This window comes from Limulus polyphemus, unplaced genomic scaffold, assembly GCF_000517525.1.
Source record: "Limulus polyphemus unplaced genomic scaffold, Limulus_polyphemus-2.1.2 Scaffold3396, whole genome shotgun sequence".
Classification (NCBI taxonomy): domain Eukaryota; kingdom Metazoa; phylum Arthropoda; class Merostomata; order Xiphosura; family Limulidae; genus Limulus; species Limulus polyphemus.
This window is the reverse complement of record NW_013669006.1, coordinates 80,904-104,308: the sequence shown is the minus strand read 5'-3', so window position 1 is coordinate 104,308 and position 23,405 is coordinate 80,904. Positions and strand designations below refer to the sequence as shown.

At 30.3% G+C, this 23,405-nt stretch overlaps 1 protein-coding gene across 1 annotated transcript in view; it reads right to left on the bottom strand.

Moving 5' to 3' along the window:
- Nucleotides 1-18,305, bottom strand: part of LOC106469284 (pumilio homolog 3-like) — a 27,970-nt gene extending 9,665 nt beyond the window's left edge. Inside the window, 10 exon segments of the mRNA XM_022397761.1 lie at nucleotides 2,518-2,692; nucleotides 3,092-3,195; nucleotides 3,757-3,861; nucleotides 9,945-10,014; nucleotides 10,322-10,388; nucleotides 13,908-14,001; nucleotides 14,672-14,747; nucleotides 17,035-17,321; nucleotides 17,645-18,090; nucleotides 18,285-18,305. Of these exon segments, the coding sequence (XP_022253469.1) occupies nucleotides 2,518-2,692; nucleotides 3,092-3,195; nucleotides 3,757-3,861; nucleotides 9,945-10,014; nucleotides 10,322-10,388; nucleotides 13,908-14,001; nucleotides 14,672-14,747; nucleotides 17,035-17,321; nucleotides 17,645-18,016 (1,350 nt within the window). The 5' untranslated portion in view covers nucleotides 18,017-18,090; nucleotides 18,285-18,305.
- Nucleotides 18,306-23,405: the final 5,100 nt, after the last annotated feature.

Sequence of the window (23,405 nt, the reverse complement as noted above, 5' to 3'; positions counted from 1 at the left end):
GTCTGTATGCTACAGGAGACAACCAGATGGAGGAGAAAGTTTAATATGAGATCAAAGATTGTGGGGTATTACACATACTAACCTGGTGAAACAGGAGGAATAGCTGAAGACAAGAGACCCAAGAGAGAACACAAACATCCACCTTCAGAAGGGCATATACAAAACTGTGTGAGATAGCAGATTCAATCCATAATGGGGTAAGGAGAGAGGAACTAGGTAAATGAAATGCCCCAGGTATGTAAATACAGTGAGAGGAAAGAGGGAGGGTGTAACAAAACACTGTGTGGCCCAGATATTACAAGAGCACCTGTCTGGAACATAAAAAACACAGAAAAGAGAAACTGAAGGAGGGGATATGGGAGAAAAGGAGTGACCACGTATCCATTCCATGGAATAGAAGGGAAGGAAAAATAAGCAGCTAGAACATGGGAAAAGGGAAGAGCAGAAATGAGAAAGTGGGAGAAATGTTTACAAAGGCAAGTTGGAATAGGAATTGTGTCCAGGGAGAGCAGAAACATTTGGTAGAGGTTTGATAGGAATCTGGATAAGAGGATGGAGAACCACAATGATAATCCAATCAGGAAAGAAGTGGGAAGGAGGGCAGTAGATAAAAAAGAAATGAAAGAGGCAGAGAAGAAAGGAAACTGGGAAAGGCAGAAGGTGGATGAAAATCTGTTCGAAAACATGAGAGAGAAAAAGCTTTCAGATCACGAGAGAATTATCCTGTGAAAGAGGAGAAATATGTGACAATGTAACAAAGTCAAAGGGAAATGGGGACAAAGAGACCAAGATGTAAAGTACATCCCATATAATGGCACACAGAGGTAGAGGGGTGACAGGAGTGGGACAAAAAGATAACTACATGATCAGAGAGATGGACTGGACAATGCCACACGCAATGAAAAAGTGATGCCATATCCTTAGGAAAGAGCAGTGTGTGAGAGTGGATCAGAGGGGATGAAAGTTGGAAGGTGGAAGCCAGGGCCGAGACTCGAGGAGTTGGAGTAATATAAACAAGGTTGAGAAGACTGTGAGGGGCCACCAAACAGACCTTGTAAAGGGTGGGACAGACCAAACTGACAGCATAGACAGCCAGGGCTGAGGAATAAGGTGCAGGAGACAGAATAGAGGACAGTCGCAAAGAGAGGTGGCAAGGCAACAAAGGATGGAGGAACAATGGTAAAGTAGAACAACAGAGAACGAGTGGGTGAGGAACCAATTGGTGGGTAGGAAGCAGTCTTGTCGAGAAGATAACCTGCTCCCAGAATATGACAAGTTATGAACGTATTTGAAAAACATAGCCTCAGAATCAAGGGTGAATACTATCTTTTAGATGTATATATAAAGAAATAAGGAAAGAAAATTAAACATTATGCTAAGAGTACATGTTATGGAATACGTAGCCCCCATCTAAATATTGACTAGGGGTGACATTGCATGGAACAAACTGCTAATGATATATAAATCCATAATGAACCAAATCTAATCTAATATGGATATGTTAAAGAGCAATGAACGAGGGCAAAACATGATCCACTACATGTAAATACTTAGAATAAACTATAACAAAATAGTGTTGTCTATGTGTGACTTGTCAAGAAGTAATGTATGAGAACTAAATACTATCATCCACAAGAACAAATTATGCAGTAAAAAACTAACAAAACATTAATCATGAAGTGAACATTTGAAGGAGTAATATACAAAGTCTATACATCATCGTCAAAGCATTTCAAGTTAAGGAAGAATAAACTATGAAATATTAATTGTTATGTGTACATGTTAAGGGGTTATGAATGTCTAAGTATGCACAATAAAGAGAAACTAGACTGAAGCATCTTCCACCATATGTACGTATTATAGAATACTTAACTATTACTTAACGGTATCTACAAAGTGTACAAGGAAGAAACATTACCTTCTAAAAAGACGTAAGTAGTAAGGAACCTTGACTAAACAACATGTTCTGAGTGTTATATGAAGAAGTAACGAACTAGAAATACATGACAACACCTAATTATACATGTTACAAATAAGCAAGTATTTCTAAAAATCAACTGTTGTGTATATGGAAAGGCTCAATAAACTATGAACAAACACAATATTCTAAGTGGGAGATGGTAAGGAGGAATTAACTATCTCTAAACATTATCTCCTGTGGGTACAAATAAAGGATAAATGAAATATGGCAAAACATTAACCTCATTGAGTTACATATTAAGGAGTAATGAATAATATTAAAACAATGTCTTCTATGTGGACTTGTTAAGGAGTATGGGCCTGAAAGCTTTAAAGGGATGCAAATAGTTTCTCTCATTTTTTCAATATAATGCATATTCTGAAACACTGATACTAGTTTTATATATTCTTCAAAATAGTGACACATATAACAGCAATTTTAGTTCAAACTCTAATAATTCTGTAGCAGATGCACAAAATATCCATATGTACCAAAACATAGGGTTACACTTACAGAAAAATTATTTATAAAAGATGAAACTACCAAAAAAATATAACCTTAGCAGTTCCATGCCAAACACAATTCATGGCTACCCTAGACCCATCTTTAGTGTGTAGAATTTCCACTAGAGACTCCCTAATTGCTTCAATAATTTCAGAGCGAGAGGTTGGATCTGCATGCATGATGAACTCTCGTAAAACATAGTGGATAATACTGTGCCGAATAACTGCCCTACAATAATGAGATAAAAGTAGACCAATTTTTCTTAATGCTTAAACATTATTTCAAACAATTATCTCTTATCCAAGTACTAATGCCCAATAAACAAAGTCACAATGTTTTGACTGGTTACAATTTTTATTAAATATATTCCACAAAATGTGTTGGAAAAAAATGTGCTATTGAAAAAAAAAAAAGGAATAAAAATGTCCTTACCCTTCTATTAATTTTACTGAGAAACCAAAACCCTTTTGTAGAACTTTCAGTATAATTTTACAATAATTATCACTATTATGTTTACAGACAAACACATTAAATAATGTGTTAACAAACTCTTGCATCATATTTAATAAAAAACAACTTTGTCCATCTCTCTCTCTCTGTTCTAATACTTAATATAGAATACTTTACCTTTCTGTGATTTTCATCAAAAGTTCTTTCAGATGGTTTATGATGCCCGATTTCCGTGTTGGATCTTTCTTCAGAAGTTGGGCTAATGTCTTGCAATCACTATCCTAAAACCAAGGTAATCAGTAAAATATACAACATACAAAAAATATGCACTACAAAGCTACAACCATATTTCATGAAAGTGTACTGCATGACTCTTCTCCTGAGTTAATGCCTTGCAGTCTCTATTGTAAAACCACGGTAAACAGTAAATACATGATACACATAAAAATAGGCACTACAAAACTACAGACATATTTTATAAAACTGCCTTAAATTCTAAACAATAAAACTGTAATGTATGCCTCTCTGTTTTTAACAACATTACTGTGATTCTGAATAAAAGTAGGCATTGTAAAAACAGGTAGTTGTAAAGTATGGGTAATCTTTAGACCAAAGAAAATACAAGAACAAACATTAACTAACAATTCAATAAATTAGATGAGTGAAAACCTCAGCAAAAAGACATCTCATGATACAAATATCCATTTATTTTGTTCAATTAGAAGTACAAAACATTTAATACTTCTTAAAATCAATAATATTTAAGTTTTTTTTTCCCATTTCATTTCTTGTGTAACTACTTTTAACTTTCAAATATCAATGATAGACATAACATTACTAACTTTAAAATATGCAAATGTTGGACCATAAAACTCTTGAACCAATTCAGCCCTCTGAGTTGCATTTGCATATTCATTGTAGGCATATTCAAGAACAGCAGCTCCCTCCTAAAGCATTTTAAAAAAAAGTGTATTTCAGTTAATAAATAATTCTAAATAAATTATAGTAATTGTTCATGGGTGTATTCACTCTCAGTATCTAATGTAGAATCAAAGGTTAATTAACAATGAAAGCAATGTCAAAATGTGCTATATCCTATCAAAATAATTTCATCCTGGTTGGTAAAATAAAATTATACCACACCAAATAAGAAATTAAACATGTTAAAAAATGGTCAAAATAATGTGCTGATCTACACCGACCTAAATTAAATGATATATTATGGTTGAAATAATGTGCTAGTCTACACTGACCTTAATTAAATGATATATATATCAAGACTTTGTTTAATCTACAATCATAGTGGAGTCTGACATCATTTTCTAACATTTGTTTAGTATTAATTACACTTTTTACCATGATATTTTGTACAAGTAGTTAACATTTTTTTTTAAGGCCTAGTTTGTATCTCAGAATTTTAGTTAAAATCTAATTCAATATTAAATATCATAAATTTTACTTTTTATTTCCAAGTTAATATGTATTTCAAAGACAATGTGATATACCAAGGTTTGAGAAAAATGGTCTTTGTAACAAAGAAGAGTTTGCAGATCCAGCATTTGACTGAAAACATGTAGTGATTTTTTACACAATGAAAGAAACAATGACAGTAAGAAGCTTAACAAAAAGTAAGGAAAAAATCACTCGAACAATGGCTGATCAGTCTAGTTGAAGAACAGTTGTTTTGGTGAATTGAAAGTAAAGGATAAACTGCACAAAGATCAATAGTAAACACAGAATTAAGCAAATTGTGTATTTATAGAAATATAATTGTATTTATAGCAACTAGAAGATTTTTTAAAGCTTGTAACATAAACTAAAAACATACATGATCAGTGGATTCCAAACGATATAAAAAAGACAAGACTTCTACAACAAAAAATACCTCATAAGTTTAACTTAGCACATAAATTTGATGGAATTTAGAGCTTTTTAAATTATAACTAGAAAATTTAAAAATGTTTCCAAAAACATATCCTATGGGAGAGTGAGTTGCGTGGTATCTACATACCACAGCATTAAAAGAAAACTAAGCAGAGTTTAAGATAATAGTACAAACCAAAAATGAGAGTTAATGTTATGTGGTTTACATGTTTCAATAAAAAACTAAATATTTTCTGGAAATTAAGATCTTTGCATATTTTTGACTAGATCTTCTCATGATAGATAAACTATTTAAAGATTGAAATGACTAGATATTCTCATGACAGATAAGTTAACTTAAGACGGACACATCTTTGAATAGATTTTCTGATGACATAAACTAACTTAAGATTGACACATCTTTGACAAGATCTTCTCATGATATATAAACTAACTTAAGGGACACATCTTTGACTACATCTTCTCGTGATATATAAATTAACTTAAGATTGACACATCTTTAACTAGATCTTCTCATGAAAGCAGGGCTTCACAATTAATGAGTACCATCGCATTAATGCTTGTAACCACCCATAAAATAAGTTTTGTGAGGGCTTATTAGAGACCCCATCAAGTCTGTCATGACACTCATTGTTTATGCAATCAATTGCTGTTTGTTTACAGATAATTTTGTGTGCCCGTGTTGGCTGCTACAACTCTAGTACTTTAATTTTAAAGAGCCTAGACTAGTGATTAATATACTCAAATGATCCATGTTTTTTAGTACACAATTAAAAATCTTTATTCTATGACCAATCAATGGACTTAAAACAGACACTAAATGTTTCGATGTCAAATCACATCATCTTCAGGGGTACCTTGAAATTTAACCTTTTAATAAACTAGCAATGTTACATGTACAATAATATAATATCTTAGAACTATATTTTTGTATTATATAGACATCCAATATTTATAACTGAAAAATTAAGTCAATCTATTAAAGTTTAAGTTATAAGATTGGTTGTTAATTAGTAAATTAACAACAGCAAGAAGAGCTTTAACAAATTTGATTGTGACCTAATTTGCATTTGATGAACTACTATGATTTTCTGCATGACACAAGATTACAAATAATCTCATATTATTGGAGATCATCGTGGTTCAGTTATGGTTTCACTTTCAATTGTAAATATGTCTCAGTTCAGCCAGCAAAACTGTTTTGTTGTCAAAATTTGGCAAATGAAATCTTGGTGGACAAATTGGATTTTCTTCTTCAAAGGATACTTTAGGAAAAGTCATTGTAACAAAAACTTCGTACAAGTTTTATACAAAAACACCAAGAAGATCCAAAAAGAAGTAAAAGGGCGCAGTTAGCAAGAGTTGGACAAGTATATATACAGAACACTGAATTCATAATGAAGTACACTGTTATTTGCCACTTGAATTCAAATACACACCAAATTCCTTTAGCTATGCATATGTCTTATCTTGTTTTTATGCTTATTACTCAAATTTTTAACAATATCCCATCTTTGTTCATCATTACATGTACAGCCTGTATGATAAACTACTTATATTTTACAATCTTAATACTATAATATCATCATTGATTCAAAGGTAAATCGAAAATTTAATTGTATACGTCTATGTCTGTATGCAAATTACAAGTATCTACACAAAGCAGAGGAAAAACAGTTGTTAGTGATGACACATTTAGCGATTTAATTAAGCTTATTTTACATGAAAATTGTCATCAACTTTGTATATATTTTTAAGTTATTGGCCAAGGCCTAACTTGATGATATGCACTTTAACATATTTTCAAGTTACTTGTAAACTTTAGATTTGGTTATATGTTAAATTTGTGTCAAGTGAGCATATAAGTTATTGGCCAAGGCCTAACTTGATGATATGCACTTTAACAGATTTTCATATTACTTGTAAACTTTAGATTTGGTTATATGTTAAATTTATGTCAAGTGAGCATCTACTAATGTAATTAGAAAACTTATTTAGTGGCCTTTATTACTTAGGTACCAATTTAAATATAAGTAAATGTTTTTATGTACAATATTATTTGTTAATAGATTGTTATTTTTTAAAAATTGGTAGGCCTATACGTATATATGTGTTGTTTTTGGAACATTTCTGTGTTATCAGTTACTAGGATTATCTTTTACACAGATTCTACTATTCATTTATTTTATTAATTCAAGCTCTGCTGTTTTTATTATTTATGCTTTTAAGGCTTTAAAAAGTTGCTTGAAAATGATGAGAAGACTCTTCCTGACAAGAATAGTATTGCTAGTGGTTTTTCCTGCTTCCAACATCCCTCTTCAACCTCGGATAAATGTAGCTCTGCATGCACAAGCTAAGGAGGCATAGAGAAAGTTTTTTAAAACAGCTTAATTGCTTGCTGTGGATGGAAAGCTTCTGTCAGCATTCAAAAATTTAGTTAAAATGCAAAAACAAAATGAGGTACAAATGATTTCAAATTTTGATAATGCCAATAAAGCAAAAGAACTTATTAATGTTATTGCCGAAGCCATCTGTGAGTAAGTAGCAGTAATTTTACATTCTGCAATAGCTTTTGCAGTGGTTAGTGATGGAAGTCAGGCAAGAAAAACTTGATCTGAAAAAACAACAACTGATTTATATCAGAACAGTCAAGCAAGGTATACCAGCATATTTCTGTCCTTACAGGACATTGATAGTTTTGCTGAAGCAAGTAATCTAAAGAGGATCATTGATGATGTATTTGAAGGTGATGGAAAGGCTTCAATTCCAGCAGAGAAATACACTTGCCCACCAGTTCCAGCTACGGCTGATGGACCCTCTGTTAATTCCACAGTTTACAATGGATTGCTAACAAAACTGAAAAATGACGATCACCTTTGGCTTCTAGGCATTCAGTGCATTTTTCATAAAGTTGAGTTGCCATTAAAAGATAGTGTATTGAAATCATTTGTTGATGTGAAAACTTCATGACAACTATATATTACTTATTCAAATGATCTAGAAAGTTCAAAAACACACTTTCAGGCAACTGCCATCGCATTTGATGTGCAGCATTTTAATTATCCCAAAGTACTTGGTACACGTTTTTTTTACACACATAAGATGTGGACTAAATCATTTACTAAGTAATTGGGTGATTCTTGTTCAAGCAGTACAGAATTATCTTGCTAGTTGCAAGGAGACAGTAGTATCAGCTAAATTTCATGGACTCTTAAAAAAATGAAAGACTTTACTTTTCTGTCAAAATGTTACTTGTACAAATATGTGTTGGATGCAGGTTCTATTCTGTCTATGCAGTTTGAAAAATAAAACATTTTATGCTATCAGATAATGCCTGTGGTAGAAAAAAGCAAAAAATGCCTTACAGAAACTCAGGGAAGAAACTTCAGGTACACACTGTGAAAATCTTTTGAAAAAGTTCAAACTAGAACTGGAAATGAAATCAGGTTCCTAGCATCTTAAAAGCACTTACTTTAAAGCAGGAACCAGAAAAATAAAAATAAACGAAAAAAGTGTCAACTACAATCTAGTGAACAAAGTAGACTGTGCTGAGAAAACTGTAGACAAACTGAGAATTAGTCATTCCAAGTGTACAGGCTTATCTTTAGTCAAAGTTACCCTCCAATGAAAGTGAAGTTTATCAAAGTTTTGGATAAATTCAGTAAACTGGGGTAACACCACCAGGGAAATTTTAATTAAATGTTTAAATTTTAATGTTTAAATTTAGTTGCAGAACATGTTTATGAGACACTAACAATGAACAATTTTGATAAAAGTAAGATAGCTCAGAATGGAAAGAATTCAAGAAAATGCTTATCTATTACATGAATGGAGTCAAAGCTAAAGATCTCTGGAAGTGTGTGATTCTATAAAGAAGGAAAAAAATTAAGAATGTTTGCATGTTGGTGGAACTAGTGTTCTGCATAGAACTCAGTAATAGTGTCATTGAGGAAGGGTTTCAACACCTTAACCAATGTTCATTGACCAAAGGCTTAATTTAAAACATACAACAGTGGAGAACCTTCTATTGGTTAAAAAAATGATTTTGTATAGGCACATGAGGAAAATGAACAAATATTAGAAGCAGCCTTGGAGAAGTTTATGACAAAAAAATAAAAAATGGGAAAAGGAAATCTGATGCAAATCCTTTTAACGAATCTGCAGCCAAGAAATGGAAATCAGACATGTACAATGAAACTGATTCTGTTGGTGATGATTTAAGTGATTATGAAAATCATGATGAGGATGATTCTGATTCTAACATGTTTCGTATATCATGTGATGAGGCTTTTCAAAACTGATTGCACAGGAATCATTTGATGTTGACACAACTGATTCTCCTTTACCCAGTGTGTAAGAGGATAATAACTGAATATGATTCATCAGCCAACAGTTTAACAAAAACACAACAAAGGATCTTGGTAAAAACAAATGACTATGCAAAGTAGAATTACTTCAAATTAATCAGATTTTTTTACGAGATGTGTGTTTATGCAATTTTGGATTTGTCATTTTTTGAGCAAATAGTGAAATTGCTGTTTTATTCCCTTGAAAAAAAATTTAAATACAAATTTACTCTTGTCTGTAAGTTACAATAGAATAATTATCATATGATTGTAATCAAGGTGTTATGTGCAAGACTTCAAGGAGATTATAATTTTAATAGATATAAAGATTTTATTGATTGTTACTTTGTTTAATCATCAAATTAATGTAATGTAATATTTGCTTCTTACCCTTACTTTGCCTTTAAAATACAACCAGGGGTTTTCTTAATACAAAAAACACTACAATTCAGTCAATGCAAATTAACTTCTACTGTCAAAGATAATTCATTAAATGATTAAACTACAATTATGCAAGAGTAAATTTCATAATTCTTGATGTACGTAACACACAATCTTTAATAAAAGATATTAAACGTAGTTTCTGTGAAATTAATATTTTTAAACTTGTATTTTTGAGTCTAAAAAAAAAATAAAAATGTGGGAAAATGCTATACCCTAACATACATGTATATATTTATTGCAAATAAATATAAAATAGATGTACAGTTTACTTTTAATTTTTTATGAAAACCAAGACAAACTACATATACAAAACCTCTCCAAATCTAAAATCCAAACCAGCTGTAACAAGAACTTACAGTGTGTTTGATCAGTTTGTCAACATTACCATAAAAGGATTTCACTATAAAGTTCTTCTGCTCTTTTGTCCTTGAGAAATATAAAAAAAAGTATCACACAAAATTATTAAACATAGTACCTATTTGTTTTTTACAAAATTATCTAACTTAACATATAATGAGCCCACTTGAATTTATGAACAAAACATTTTTTTAAATGTTTACATAATAAGCATGTTTAGCACTGTTGTGTTTGAAAATAGTTTCTATCATGTAAACTTACCTACAAATATATAATGGCAAATAAAAATATATATATATATATAAATTGTCTGCTGTAAAAATGTTTTATGAAAATATAATAATTTACATTTTGAACACAGCAAACATTTACATACCCATATTTCAAGAGTTTCAGAACAAAGAATTTGGCATACTTGGATTTTGACATTTCAAGGATGTGATCTGGAAGGTAAAAACAAAAACAAAAAAAACTTTACACATATGTGAAAAAAATGATCAAATTAATTATGTCCGCCTGTCTTATTCTCCCACCCATTCATCTATCTACATTTATTAATTTTATATTTGGTTCACAGTGAAATTTAACTCAGTGCTACAGTTTTCAAAAAATAAATAACAGAAAAATAATTCATTCTAATTAGCCCTACAGCTCATCATAATGGAATTAGTGTGGGTCATCAAAATAAATAATCAGGTTATATTTTAATGAAGGTATGATTGAGAAAAACAAAATATTCCCAGATTTAGAGAATGGGACAACCGAGATAGATCAGTAGGTCCCTTGTTGTACCTAAACATAAAGTTATGTTAATTCATGTATAATTATTTTAAGAAAAATTATATTAAGTCTTCAAGTGATCAATGCTCAAGCATATCCAATACAAACCATTACACTGCTTTGAATCAAACTTAAGTTGCTCAAGGTACGTAATCATAAGCTATTAAGCACGATCTACTAATAAGTGCTGTATAATAGAAATCAAAATCTAGGAAGTTAAAAGAGTTATAGTTTTTATACAACACTTAAGGAGGTTTGAGCTTTTTAATTCAGCTCAACATGATGGTACACAAATACCACAACAATTTGTCTAAAAATAGTGTTCAAGTAGAATATTTTTAGATGAAAAAATTTGTGTTTTTCAATTAGGCATATAGGGCATTGAACTCAGCTCACAATGAAGTTAAGCTCACTCCTACCTTAAAATTTCCTGAAATTCAACTTACCTACTTAAGAGAAAGGTCCAAAACTCTTGAAAACTAAGTATTTGAAAAGCATTTTATTTTTGAGAAAAATTAAACCACCAAGTTTTGAAAAATGCACTGTCATCAATATTTGTACATGTATGCTTGTCTTCTAATGTTCTACATCTCAAAGAAATTCTAATTATGAAAACAGAAGTTAACCCTTTCCACATGGGTCACAGGTCAAAGGCTATGTCATCATATTTGTTGACTCGCATTCAAAATTTTACTGAACTACTATTTAATGAATTTAAGTTTGGTATCAAACTGTAGATTATAATTCAAATTTTAGTATTATACCTTATTTAATTTCTTAATTTAAAAAAATATATTAAAAACACACACCTAAACATAAATTTTTGTGTGTCATGTAGTGTGTTGAATGCAGCACTGGTTCAAATTAGATGTTTATGATGTCAAAATACAAAGTCCATAGTTTTATATGAATTAGAAACTCAAATTACCGATAATGACAAGCATGAATATAAAATAGGAACCTCCTATCTTTTCTATATGCTAAATATTGCTCATGTACTGAATCAAACACAGTAGACCTGCTAACCTCTTTCCATTTTTGAACACTCTCCCTTATATACATTTACTTCTGTCTATGACATGTGAATAACCAATCAAAAGCTCAGAATGTCCCCCTAGTGGCTTTCTGAGCCATTTTCAAGTATTACAACATCATCTTGTTCTTTCAATACAAAACTTAAAGGTGGTAAAAGTTGAGTCTTTAGTCTGATTGAAATTTCATATTTTTTTAGACCCAAATACAGCTTACTTGATAAATTATGTTAGAATTTTATGGTATTGATATAGAAGTTTATGATTTTTGGTTATTTCAAATGTATATATAAAACCTAAAAAAACAATCATGTCTTCATGTTATAATCTGGAGTAATTTTAGAAAAAAAAGCATAATTTATATTTATTTCCTAATTTGTTATGGTGGTTTCGAGATCAGTCAAATTGATCAAACCCATACAGAGATTTGTTAGTGAAAATAATAGATAATATACAAATTATTTCTTAAGAAACATTTGATAACTATCTGGACATTATAAAGATTTCACATGTGAAATTTGAAAATTTTCTGATGCATAAAAGTATTTTTAATCTTAAAATCACTTTGTATGATAGATAGGCAACATGCAAAAAGAAAAAAAGACATGAGAAAAACATTACTTTACAAACCTTAAGACTTAATAAAAAAAATTGATATTTTGCATATGAAAGCCTTAGAACCTTTACTGATAATCTGCCAAATTTTGTGAACATACGCTTACTAATTTAAAAGTTATAGCATGAAAACTATAACAAGCACAACTTGGATACAAGGTCTGTTCCAGGGACCGAGCTCGTGCTGAAAGAGTTAACCATCAGTTGTTTTAACTGGGAACATTGAATTACTTAGATAAATTTAACAGCATAGAATCATATTTTACTAATATTTTAACTATGGTAAATTCTTTAGCACACTTTGTTATACATTCAATACGTTTATGACACTCTTCAAGTTTTTTTAACAATACTGTCTCCAACATAATTTGAATGTCACTAAAAACAGATACTAACTAGCAAAAAAAAAAAAAAAAAAAAAAACTAGAATGTGTGGTGAAGTTATAATTTACTTAAAAATAATACGGAAGACTAAAAGAACTTTGAAATTTTCTAAAACAGCGTACAGAAAGTTACTTAAACTTTTTGAAAACAATGATCAAGCTTGACTTACTAGCACTGAAGACTGTATTTTTACTCATTGATCATGCTTTGCCGTTTCTTCTTAACAATAGCCTTGCAGTAATGTTCTTATACTAGCAGGCTTCTTCAAAAACAATCATGTCAGATACTTATGGTAAGGTTATGGAGATCAGATATAAATCATTCACATGATTATTAACCATGACAATGAGTCATTTCATCATTATCTCCTGTACTTTTTCTATTAACAAGTTAATATTTTAGGTCTATGAATTCCAAGTGCACATTTAAGCAGACCAAAAGCACATAGGAGCCTACCTGGGGGACTCAACAAGCATATATTGGAATGGAAGTTCTGATTTCAGTTTCGTTAGCTATTCTGTGGTATATGAAAGTAGCCACTGAGTTCAAGATGTGACAGTAAACTTTTGTCTTGTAAAACTTTATGAAATTCAAATCTTGTTTGCTATTTTGATGATACCAGGAGATATGAACACCTTCAACACAATAGCTTGTTTAGATCAGAAGGTTCTCTTTTGTAAACATGCTTTCATTTGGTGAATAAGATTGGCTTGGAGGACATTAATGCCCATGCAAAATGTTGTACTGAAATGGATAAAACTGAAGAAAGACTTCTACCTTAGAAATGTTTGTCTTATGGCCACAGGTTAATCTTGCTATATATTTCTCTAAAAAAAAAAGCAGCCACACACTTCTTTTATCTGTGAAACAAGTTCTAGAGATATTTTTCTAAGTCTGGTTAAGCTTTTATCTTTATATGGGAGATAGATGCCTATCTATAACATGACTATAAGAAGCTAATTTATGTGCATTTCCATAATCTGTAATTGACCCTCTGTATTTTTATAAACACAAACACATATAATCAATATCTTGATCTATTTGTGAATTGTGTTTAAATGACATACTATAATAGTGGGAAAAAAATCAAGCTAGCCTTTATTTACATCATTACTATTTACTTCAGGAAAATAATTAAATTTCCTTCCATACCCTTCAATTCTTCAAAGAGCATGTTCCGGTGAATCACAGAACCCAATGCCACGAGAGTTTCAATAACACGTACAGTATCATGAGCAAAAATCAGCTGAGAAAAAAAAAATCACAATTATCTGATTATATACCCTATAAACTGATTTATTCAAAAGCTTTTCTTATGCTTTATAATACATTTCATTATTTTTCCTTCACAAGTTTGTCAACTGGGTGATGACTGCATTAAATTTATAAAAGAAAATAATCCTCAACATTGTTAAAAGCTCATCTTATCTTTCCAAAATGGCATAATATGATAGGGTGAAATTAATATAAAAACAAAATCAGTGCACACTTCATTCATATTCTTTAAAAACTCCAACATACATAATGTAAAGTTGACTTTATGACTTCTGCACTGACATTGTGAAATCCCAAGACATCGCAGTTCAAAAATTTGGCTGTATGGTGTTTAGTAGAAAGAAATATATCTATTCAAAGAGTATATTTTACATTAAACTTTTTAGATTGAATGAGTATATTCAACAACTACAGTTACCATAACTAGACACTAATGTTAGTTTATATTCTGGCCTTAACATTACAGAAACACTGAACATGACCCTCCCTGTTGCTTACTTCCCCGTAATTAGGTTAAAAAATGGTTCATATCCTACTTTAACTAATTTTATTAGGCTTACCTTTACAAGTTAACCAAGCAACAGCAATAGAGATTTTACAGTTTTATATTTTATTCTATTCCAATACATCAAAGTTCTTACCTCCCTGGTTCGACCTTTAACAAGATCAACTAGCTCCTTGAGAAGCTCATGCTTTCGTTCCACTTTACAGTCTTCTCTTTATTGAAAGAAAAGTAAATGGTGGTAAAAAAACCTTTCGTTTTATGTGTAGATAATAAGTAAAAGATATATTTACATGTCACTAAATATATTTTCTTATAAGTACCAAAACACTGCCAGTTAAACTATAAAATCTATATATTATTATACAAAATTACATTTTCACTTTACTATACAAATGATGATACATGCACCCATAACTGTTTGGCTAAATATAAATAACCTTCTTCACCACAAACAAGCCAAATTTAACATCTGGAATGTTTGCTAATAACTTAGCCAGAAAGAAATTTGCACCTTATCATTTATATGCAATGAAGTTGCAATCTAAAATTAAATTCACAGATTTTACAAATTATTTTCTAAGATACTACTTTTTGGTTAAAGTAATAAAAAACAGTAAATTTTTCTAAAGAATAAAAAAATACTTTTTTCACTCAAAAAAACCTTAATATCTTTTGTAAGTTTTCTAAGATACATACAACATAGTATCTAACGAATGCCAGTAAATATGTAAAAATAAATGACTTTCATTTGTCAAAAAATTATCAGTAATTAACCCTTTTGAGACGAGTCACTGGTGTAAGGCCATGTCTTCTCATTTGTTGACTCGTATTCAAAATTTTATTGAACTACTATTTTATGAATTTATGTCAATAATTTTAATATCAAACTATAGATTATAACTCAAATTCTAGTACTATACATTACTCAATTTCTTAATTTAAAAGTAAATATAAAAAACACCTAAACATCGATTTTGTATGTCACTTGGTACGTTGAATGCAGCACTAGTTCTAATCAGATCTTTGTGAAGTTTCATACCAATTAGAAATTCAAATTATTGATATTGACAAGCTAGAATATAAAAGCCTCTTATCATTTCAATTTACTAAGATATTGGTCATGTAATATGTCAAACACAGTGGCATCCCGCCCACCTCTTTCAATTTTTGGAAATGCTCCCTTACATATACTTACTTCTATATATGACATGAATAACCAATAGGAAGCTCAAAATGTCCCCTTAGTGGCTTTCTCAGCCATTTTAAAAGGCTTGGCACCATTTCTTTCTTTTGAACTAATATTTCAATGAGGTAGGTTGTGTCTTTAGTCTGTTCTAAATTTTATATATTTTTATACTAAAATACATTTTAGTTACTAAGCTTGATAAATTATAGTGGAGTTCTATGGTATTGATGTGGTAACTTATGATTTTTTACTTATTCAAATGTTTATATATAACTAAAAACAATGACTGTTAAATATCCTCCATGTGCAAAATTCTTAAAGGCTTAGCAACCTACATCAAGCAGCAAGTAAATACAAAGGTCGTAACTAGAAGAGATAATTGTTTGCTTAAATTCTTTATTTACTGTTTAAAAAAAATATATTTAAGAACTTATTTCAAAATAGCAATAATCTATATACAAATATAATGTACAGTAATTGAAATGTGACTAAATTTTACAAAATACTAGTCTACAGCCAAGACAAGTTACTTTGTACAGACCAAATGTCAGTTTTATGTTATTTGATATGGTAACATGAGTGCACGTGAGCCACATCTTTGTAACTTCTATGTTGTTAGCCAGACACAGCTGAAAGGTCAGTATAATAAAGTAATAAATATATATAAATGTATAATGTTATGAGATTGAAGCTATTTAACCTATACACTTATGTTTTCGTGTTATAATTTGTGTTAATTCTAGAATGAAAGAGGCATAATTTATATTAATTTCCTAATTTTTTTATGGTGGTTGTGAGATCGGTCAAATCTACCAAACCTGTTCACAGATTAATTACTGAAAATAACATAAACATTCTTAAGAAACATTTGATAAATATCTGGATATTATAAAGATTTCGTATGTGAAATTTTAAAATTTTCTGATGCATAAAAGTATTTATAATCTTAACATGAATATTACTTTGCATGATAGACAGGAAACGTGTGAAAAAGACATGAGAAAAACATTGCTTTACAATCTTAAGACTTAATAAAAACATTTGATATTTTGCAAATGAAAGTATTATAGTGTTTACTGATAACCTACCAAATTTCTTTAACATTCGCTTACTAATTTAAAAGTTATAGCATGGTAACTATAGCAAAGACAAAATAGTTATGAGGTCGGTCCCAGGGACCGAGCCCGTGCTGAAAGAATTAAAAAAATAGCATTTTAATCAATAATATGTGCACACCATATAAACAAAATACATAAATGTGATGAGGTGCTTAGACATATTCCATCTGAAACAAGACAAATAATCTGTGTTACCTCCTTAATTCCTCCCAAATATATTTTGTTCTCATGCCAATATCATATATATCTGTTCTGGCATCATGCTTTTGTCGAAGTCTTTTCCTGTCTTTTTTCTTCATTAATAGTATTTTCATCTTCTTATCTTTTGGCTCTGAAGAGTAATCATTTCCAGATAATTTACGTTTGTTTCCTCTTGTATCAGGTGCTTCCTTTGCATCACCACCCAATTTACCAGATGACTGTACATGGTTTTTCTCTGGAGAATTCTGAAAGCTCCTTTCCCTCTCATCCTTCATTTGTTTCTGAAAAACAATTTTAATGTCATCATCAACCTGACTACATAACACAGTTTTATATAATCTAAGCCTCCAGGTTTCCAAAACTTGCAAGGTGTGAGTTAAGTTTATCTTTTGTGACATATTTTAATCTCCAATACTTTTTTGATGAAAAAAGACACTTCAATTATTCTTAAGTAAATTTCTACCTTTCAATAAAACAATAACAATAAAAAAAACATACTCTTTTAATTTAAATGTTTTGACATTCATTAACCTGTATTTCATTTTGAAAAAAGGTTAAGTATAAGTACTTAATACATTAATAATAAATTCCAGCAATATAATACCTGTAATTGTCCTTTTTTCATCTTGTAATTTTGACTCGTTTTCTTACCCCCAGATTCAGATGGATCCTCATTGTTCACACGTTGTTTAAGAGCATTTCTTTTCTTAAAATCAATTCTATTTGTTACTGTTTTTTTCCCAACTGATCTAGTTTCATTAAAATTGCTATTTTTCTTATTTTTGTTAGATATTGATGAGTTTCTCTCTTCTTTTTTACCCAAGTTTTTTGCAGATGATTTTGAACTAAGATAATTTTGATTTGGTTTAAACTGCTTTGAAAACCTTTTATGAGGTTTCACTTTCTTAACTGATGCAGTCCCTCTTCCAGAATGCTTTTCAGCTTGGCTATCACTCAATTCATTAACTATACCCATTTTGTTTTGTTCAGCTATTGCAGATTATAATGATTTCAGTATTCTTTGTTTAGAGATCTGACAAAAATGGCAACCTGTAAAGAGAAAAAAATAATTATATGTAATTTAAAACATAGAACAAAAAGAATTACCTAAGTCTCTATATTTAAAGTGAAAAAACAAACACATTTATCAAATAGTTAATAAAATACATCTTATGCAGTAGCATTTCTATTTTTTTTGTACCAAGTTGATGGTTATATCAGCAAGACAACCTAAACAGGCTCACCTTCTGCTTGGAAAAATGTCTTAATGACCTAAAACATGGGTGGCCAAACCCCGGCTCGTGATGTCTTTTTCTGCGGCCCGCCTAACATTTATAAAATTTGAAGTGCTGATCGAAGTGTCAAATGAAAGGTCCCTTCATTCTCTATTCACTGATGTAAAAATTATTATCCAGACGTCTTTTCCACCAGAGATAACTCGATTGACAAAAAATGATGAAATTTTTGTTTTTGGTCTCTAGAGAACACCTAATGGTGCAATATCAAAAGTAAAGTACATCATATAAAAGCCAAAAAAGTTTTCTATCTATTGATATAAGATTCTTTGTGACCACAGCCAAGTTGAATGCGGCTCGGGTCAACTCCGATAATCAAAATCTGGCCCGTGGCATAAAAAAGGTTGGCTACCCCTGACCTAGAAGGATTAATAGTTAGGCCTCACTAATGATTTGAATACAGAGATAATTACTTTTTTTGCCTTGTATCCTATTTGTCTATAAATACACCATAAAATTCTATTTGCTTTACTACTAACAACATTGCTTTCAGTGGCTTAAGTGACTTATATACCACTATGCAGAGATCCTTTTTTTAAATCATGCTATGGAGTGGCTTCCTATCTATATTAAATGTGTGATCCAAATTTATTACCTTGCTGTTACTATAATTAAAGGTTATTTGACAAACATTTGTCTGACTTCTGCAATACTACAGTCAGAAATACCCACAAGCTTAATGTCATCAGCAAACTTAACTAATTTACTAATTATACCTCTATCGTGTAATTAATAAAAAACAAAAAACAATGCACTGACCCCTGAGGTCCACTACTAACAAGAATCAAGTCTGAATGAACTCTTAATAACAACTTTCTACTTTCTCATGTCAAACTGCCTAACAATTCAATTAATTAGTTTTACCAAACCTCTACAGAGGTGATCTTCTTGGTTATAACTTTTACATAACACCTTATAAAAAATATTTTGAAAATTTAGGTATACTCCTATCATCCGGACAATGAGTATCATCCTAAAAAAAAAAAAAAAATTATCAAAGCAAGATTTCCCTTTGGTGAATTAATGTTGGATTTCATTTTTATTTCATCCAATGATTTTGTACAGCTTCTTTTCTCACTCTCTAGAGAAGCAAGATTAATGAGCCAAAAATGCAGGACAACCCTTATCACCTCCTCTTAAACTGAATAACAAAAGCAACTCTTCAATCCTGCAAGAAATCTACTGTTTTGAAAGTTTTTCATTTCATATTTTAGGTTTCCTCTAAAAATGTAAGAAAAATCTTGTCTAGCACTGATGCTTTATCTATTTCTGATCTATCAATTTTTCTATTTACTACAAAGGGACTAAACTCTGCACAATCCAGGTCAATTCCAATATTTTCCATGGAATGCTCAGGAATATTGCTAATATCTTCTCTTGTGAAAACAAATGAAAAACATTTAAAAGCTCATCCATATCATAATCTTCAGCCAAAACCTTGCCATCAGCATCTTTCAAGGACCTAGTCACTATTTTAAGATGTTGCTTACCTTTAACATACGTTAAAAAAACCTTGATAGTTTAACATTATCAGCTAGCTGTTTTCATATTCTATTGTTGATTTTCTAATGTATTTATTTTTCAACCAAATCCATAACTTCCTATAGTTCTATAAATCTTCCAACCTGTCTATCAATTTAAACTTCAATTTCTAGGATTGATCTTTGATTTTTTCTTTGTATAAATGCTGACGGTCAGAATGACCAATTATTAATTACTTTACCACTCACCGCACAAAATAAATTGATCAATGCTTGATAGCTGTTTACTCTTAAATGTTAATCAACTGATAAACATACATGGATGGTAAAAAAACATAGTATGTGGAAAAAATCTTTTAAGGTAGCAACACTATTTTCAATTAAACATTTGTTTATGGATGTGGTCAAATTAACCAACCATGTATCTGTGAAGCTATACACAATGATGTCTATTATGATTTTTAATTTACTGTGTGTCTTTACAAAAAACCTTGCAAGCTTTTAGTGAAACAAGTCTGTTTCATAAAACAAAAGTTAGATTTTTTAATAAAGATTTATCTGCAACTTTTCAAAGCCTTTACTGAGTCGATCTGAGTGAAAGTTTTTTATGCTAATAACACAAATACCTTGTTTCATATTTCATTCACATAACCCCTAGAACCTTGTAACTGAACACCAGGTGTTTTTTGGCATCTGTTTCCTTTTAGTTTTATTGCTGTACTTTGTACTCACTACAGTAGTAATCCTTCTGTCAAAAGCAATAAATCACAGTAGGAACCTATTAGCTTCTTCCCATGAAGTTACCATAAACATGCAATTGTTTCACCATGTAATGCTTCACAGAGCCCTTGTGTTTGTCAAACTTTAGACATTTTACTGAAGTTTTGTAAGGTTAAGCTTAGAAGTTTATAATTTTAACACTTTATTTACTTTTGTTAAAAAGTATATAATAATAAATAAAATATATGCATAAAAACAAAGATTTGTAGTACCTCATGGCATGCTCGAATCTTTTGCATTTGAGTAAAATATTTTGACATTCTTCTGTAAGCCATGTCTGAGACTCACAAATTTGGATGTCCAAGAACAAATTAATGTATCTTTCAAATATACATTTTAGAACACAATAAAATACATTACTTACTAAAATAGAATGTCTCAAAACCACTATAATTTATATACAATTATATATATATATATAATTCATATTTTAATCAAGCTATAAATATGTTTCAAAAAATTCTTTAACATTATAAACACCAAAATATAATCACCATATAATAAAAACAATTGTTGATTAATGATTTACATAGTAAAAACTATAAAGTTGATTAGCAAACTATATTGAAATTCAGAGAGGGGCTTCTATGATTGGCTTGAAAAATGTATTCATATCTCAGCAACTCAAAAAGTAGGAGGTTCACATTTTTGATTTTTGCTTGTAATAATTTGAAACTGCAAAAGCCTATTTCTGATGTTAGAAAATTCTGAAGCAGAGAAATAAGGGCTCATACACATCACATGACTTATAAGAATGAAGACTGATAATCTTCTAAATATTTCATTTTGAAATTCAGACTGACTTAACATGTATGCACTAAGATAGCTGCCCTTCACAGATGTTTTGCAGCCAGTCAGAATGACCAGAGGCTTCCGTTTCTGCTGGTCAACTAGCTTTTAAAACAGTTTCTGGCCAGTATTTACTGGTTACAAGAAAAATTGAATTAGGAATATGCCCATCTTCAATATGAAGAAATCATATTCAAAAATTTACCAAATCTGTCACACATCAACTTCTGTGTAACTCACTGTTCCAATTCACTAATATTAAATCTTGGCCCATGGCCTTAAATGTGGCTTTGAAAAAGGTAGGAACTAAAATTTCATTTCTTTTTATTTCAACACTATGTTTATCAATCATTATGTACAGATCACTCTACTCAAAATGTTCTCCTGCTTCAACTCTTGCAACCCTATCATCAGTAGTGGTTAACAATAAATCTTGAATGGTAGTTCTACTGATTGACTCTCCAACTATTTAGTATAGAAAAACATACTGAAGCACTTCAAGAAATATTTATCCTTCAGTACTTGACTTCATACAATCAAAATTAATGTTTCTAAAATTAAAGTCAAAACTTTTCATAATTACTGTATTAGTATTTTTAGTAACAACCATCCCCTCATTATACAACTTCTCATCAATATAATCTGACATGTGGCCTATAAAAATTGCATGTTACAAATTTTCTATTCTGAAAACCTATGATTGTAATCCATATATACAGAATCAACCTCTTGACTACCATTTTTTAGGCCTTCATTCACAACAGGATGTAGTTCCTCACTTATGGAAAGAATCATCCCCACACAATCATCTTTTTTAAAAATCTGTCACTATTAAATAACTTATATTCTGAAATTTCAAAATAATTTATCTTATTAATGATCTCAAAATCTAACCAGGTCTCAGTAATGTCCTTATATCAGTCTTTATTTTAATTAGAGCACTGAATTCATCCATTTTGTTCCTACTACTCTTGAACGCTAGAATAATGGTAAGTTTGCTATTATTAAACTACAAATAGTAAATTAATCTACTAATACTATGTTTACTTTTAAAACTATTATTGTAACACTGTTCTTTCAGTGGGTGGGTTCTTTTAAATTATTTAGTGAAAATAAACCACATAACAATAACAAATTAGTTTATTTCTTCCTTAATATTTCTACACCATTGTAATTTTTATGTACAAGTTTACAAATGATGTTCAAATGGAAATACCTTACTAATTACCCTATGAATAATGTAAAATTAACTTATTACAATTTCACAGCTAAGTGATCATCTAAATGAATATATACAATAACTAAAATTGATCCAAAATATTTAAATAACACTAACTACTTCATTGAACTAAGCTGACTGACCTGCACTCTACAGTACAGACTGAAAACAATCACCTCAATGCTTCACTCATTCTGATAAGCTTTTTATTTTAAATTTTAATTGACTGGTTCACACATACTTGATGTCTCACTAGTAGATATTCAATAAAGTTATTAGAATTTTATCACATTATATAGAATATTTAAGGCTTCCTTTTACAAACTTAAAAGATCTTAAGTCATGTGTCAGTTTAAATTAAAATGCAAAATACAGCTTATAAAACTATAAATTATATAATGAAAACTACTTCTTGTATAAAACATGTTTCATTCGCCTTTCTTCTGTTAAAACACGTAATGTGGTATATTATCTTCATAAAATAATTTTCATTAGGCTAATATTTTTAAATAGTTCTTTGTTAATCTACTATTGTATTACTTGTAATATTTCTATTAAGTATTATTAGCATAAATTCCTAGTATCATGTGCTTCCAAGTTCCATGCACAAATGGTGAAATAGTACTAGTACTATTAGTATCTAGCCTGCTTACCAATACCATGAAAACTATCCCACAGATCCAACTCTCAACACATCTCCGATAATGGCTGGAGACGGCTTGAATGGGTAATGAAGAAAAAACTTTAATATAAGTTTAACATAACAGCAAATGTACAACGTTTCGACCTGATGACGACAAA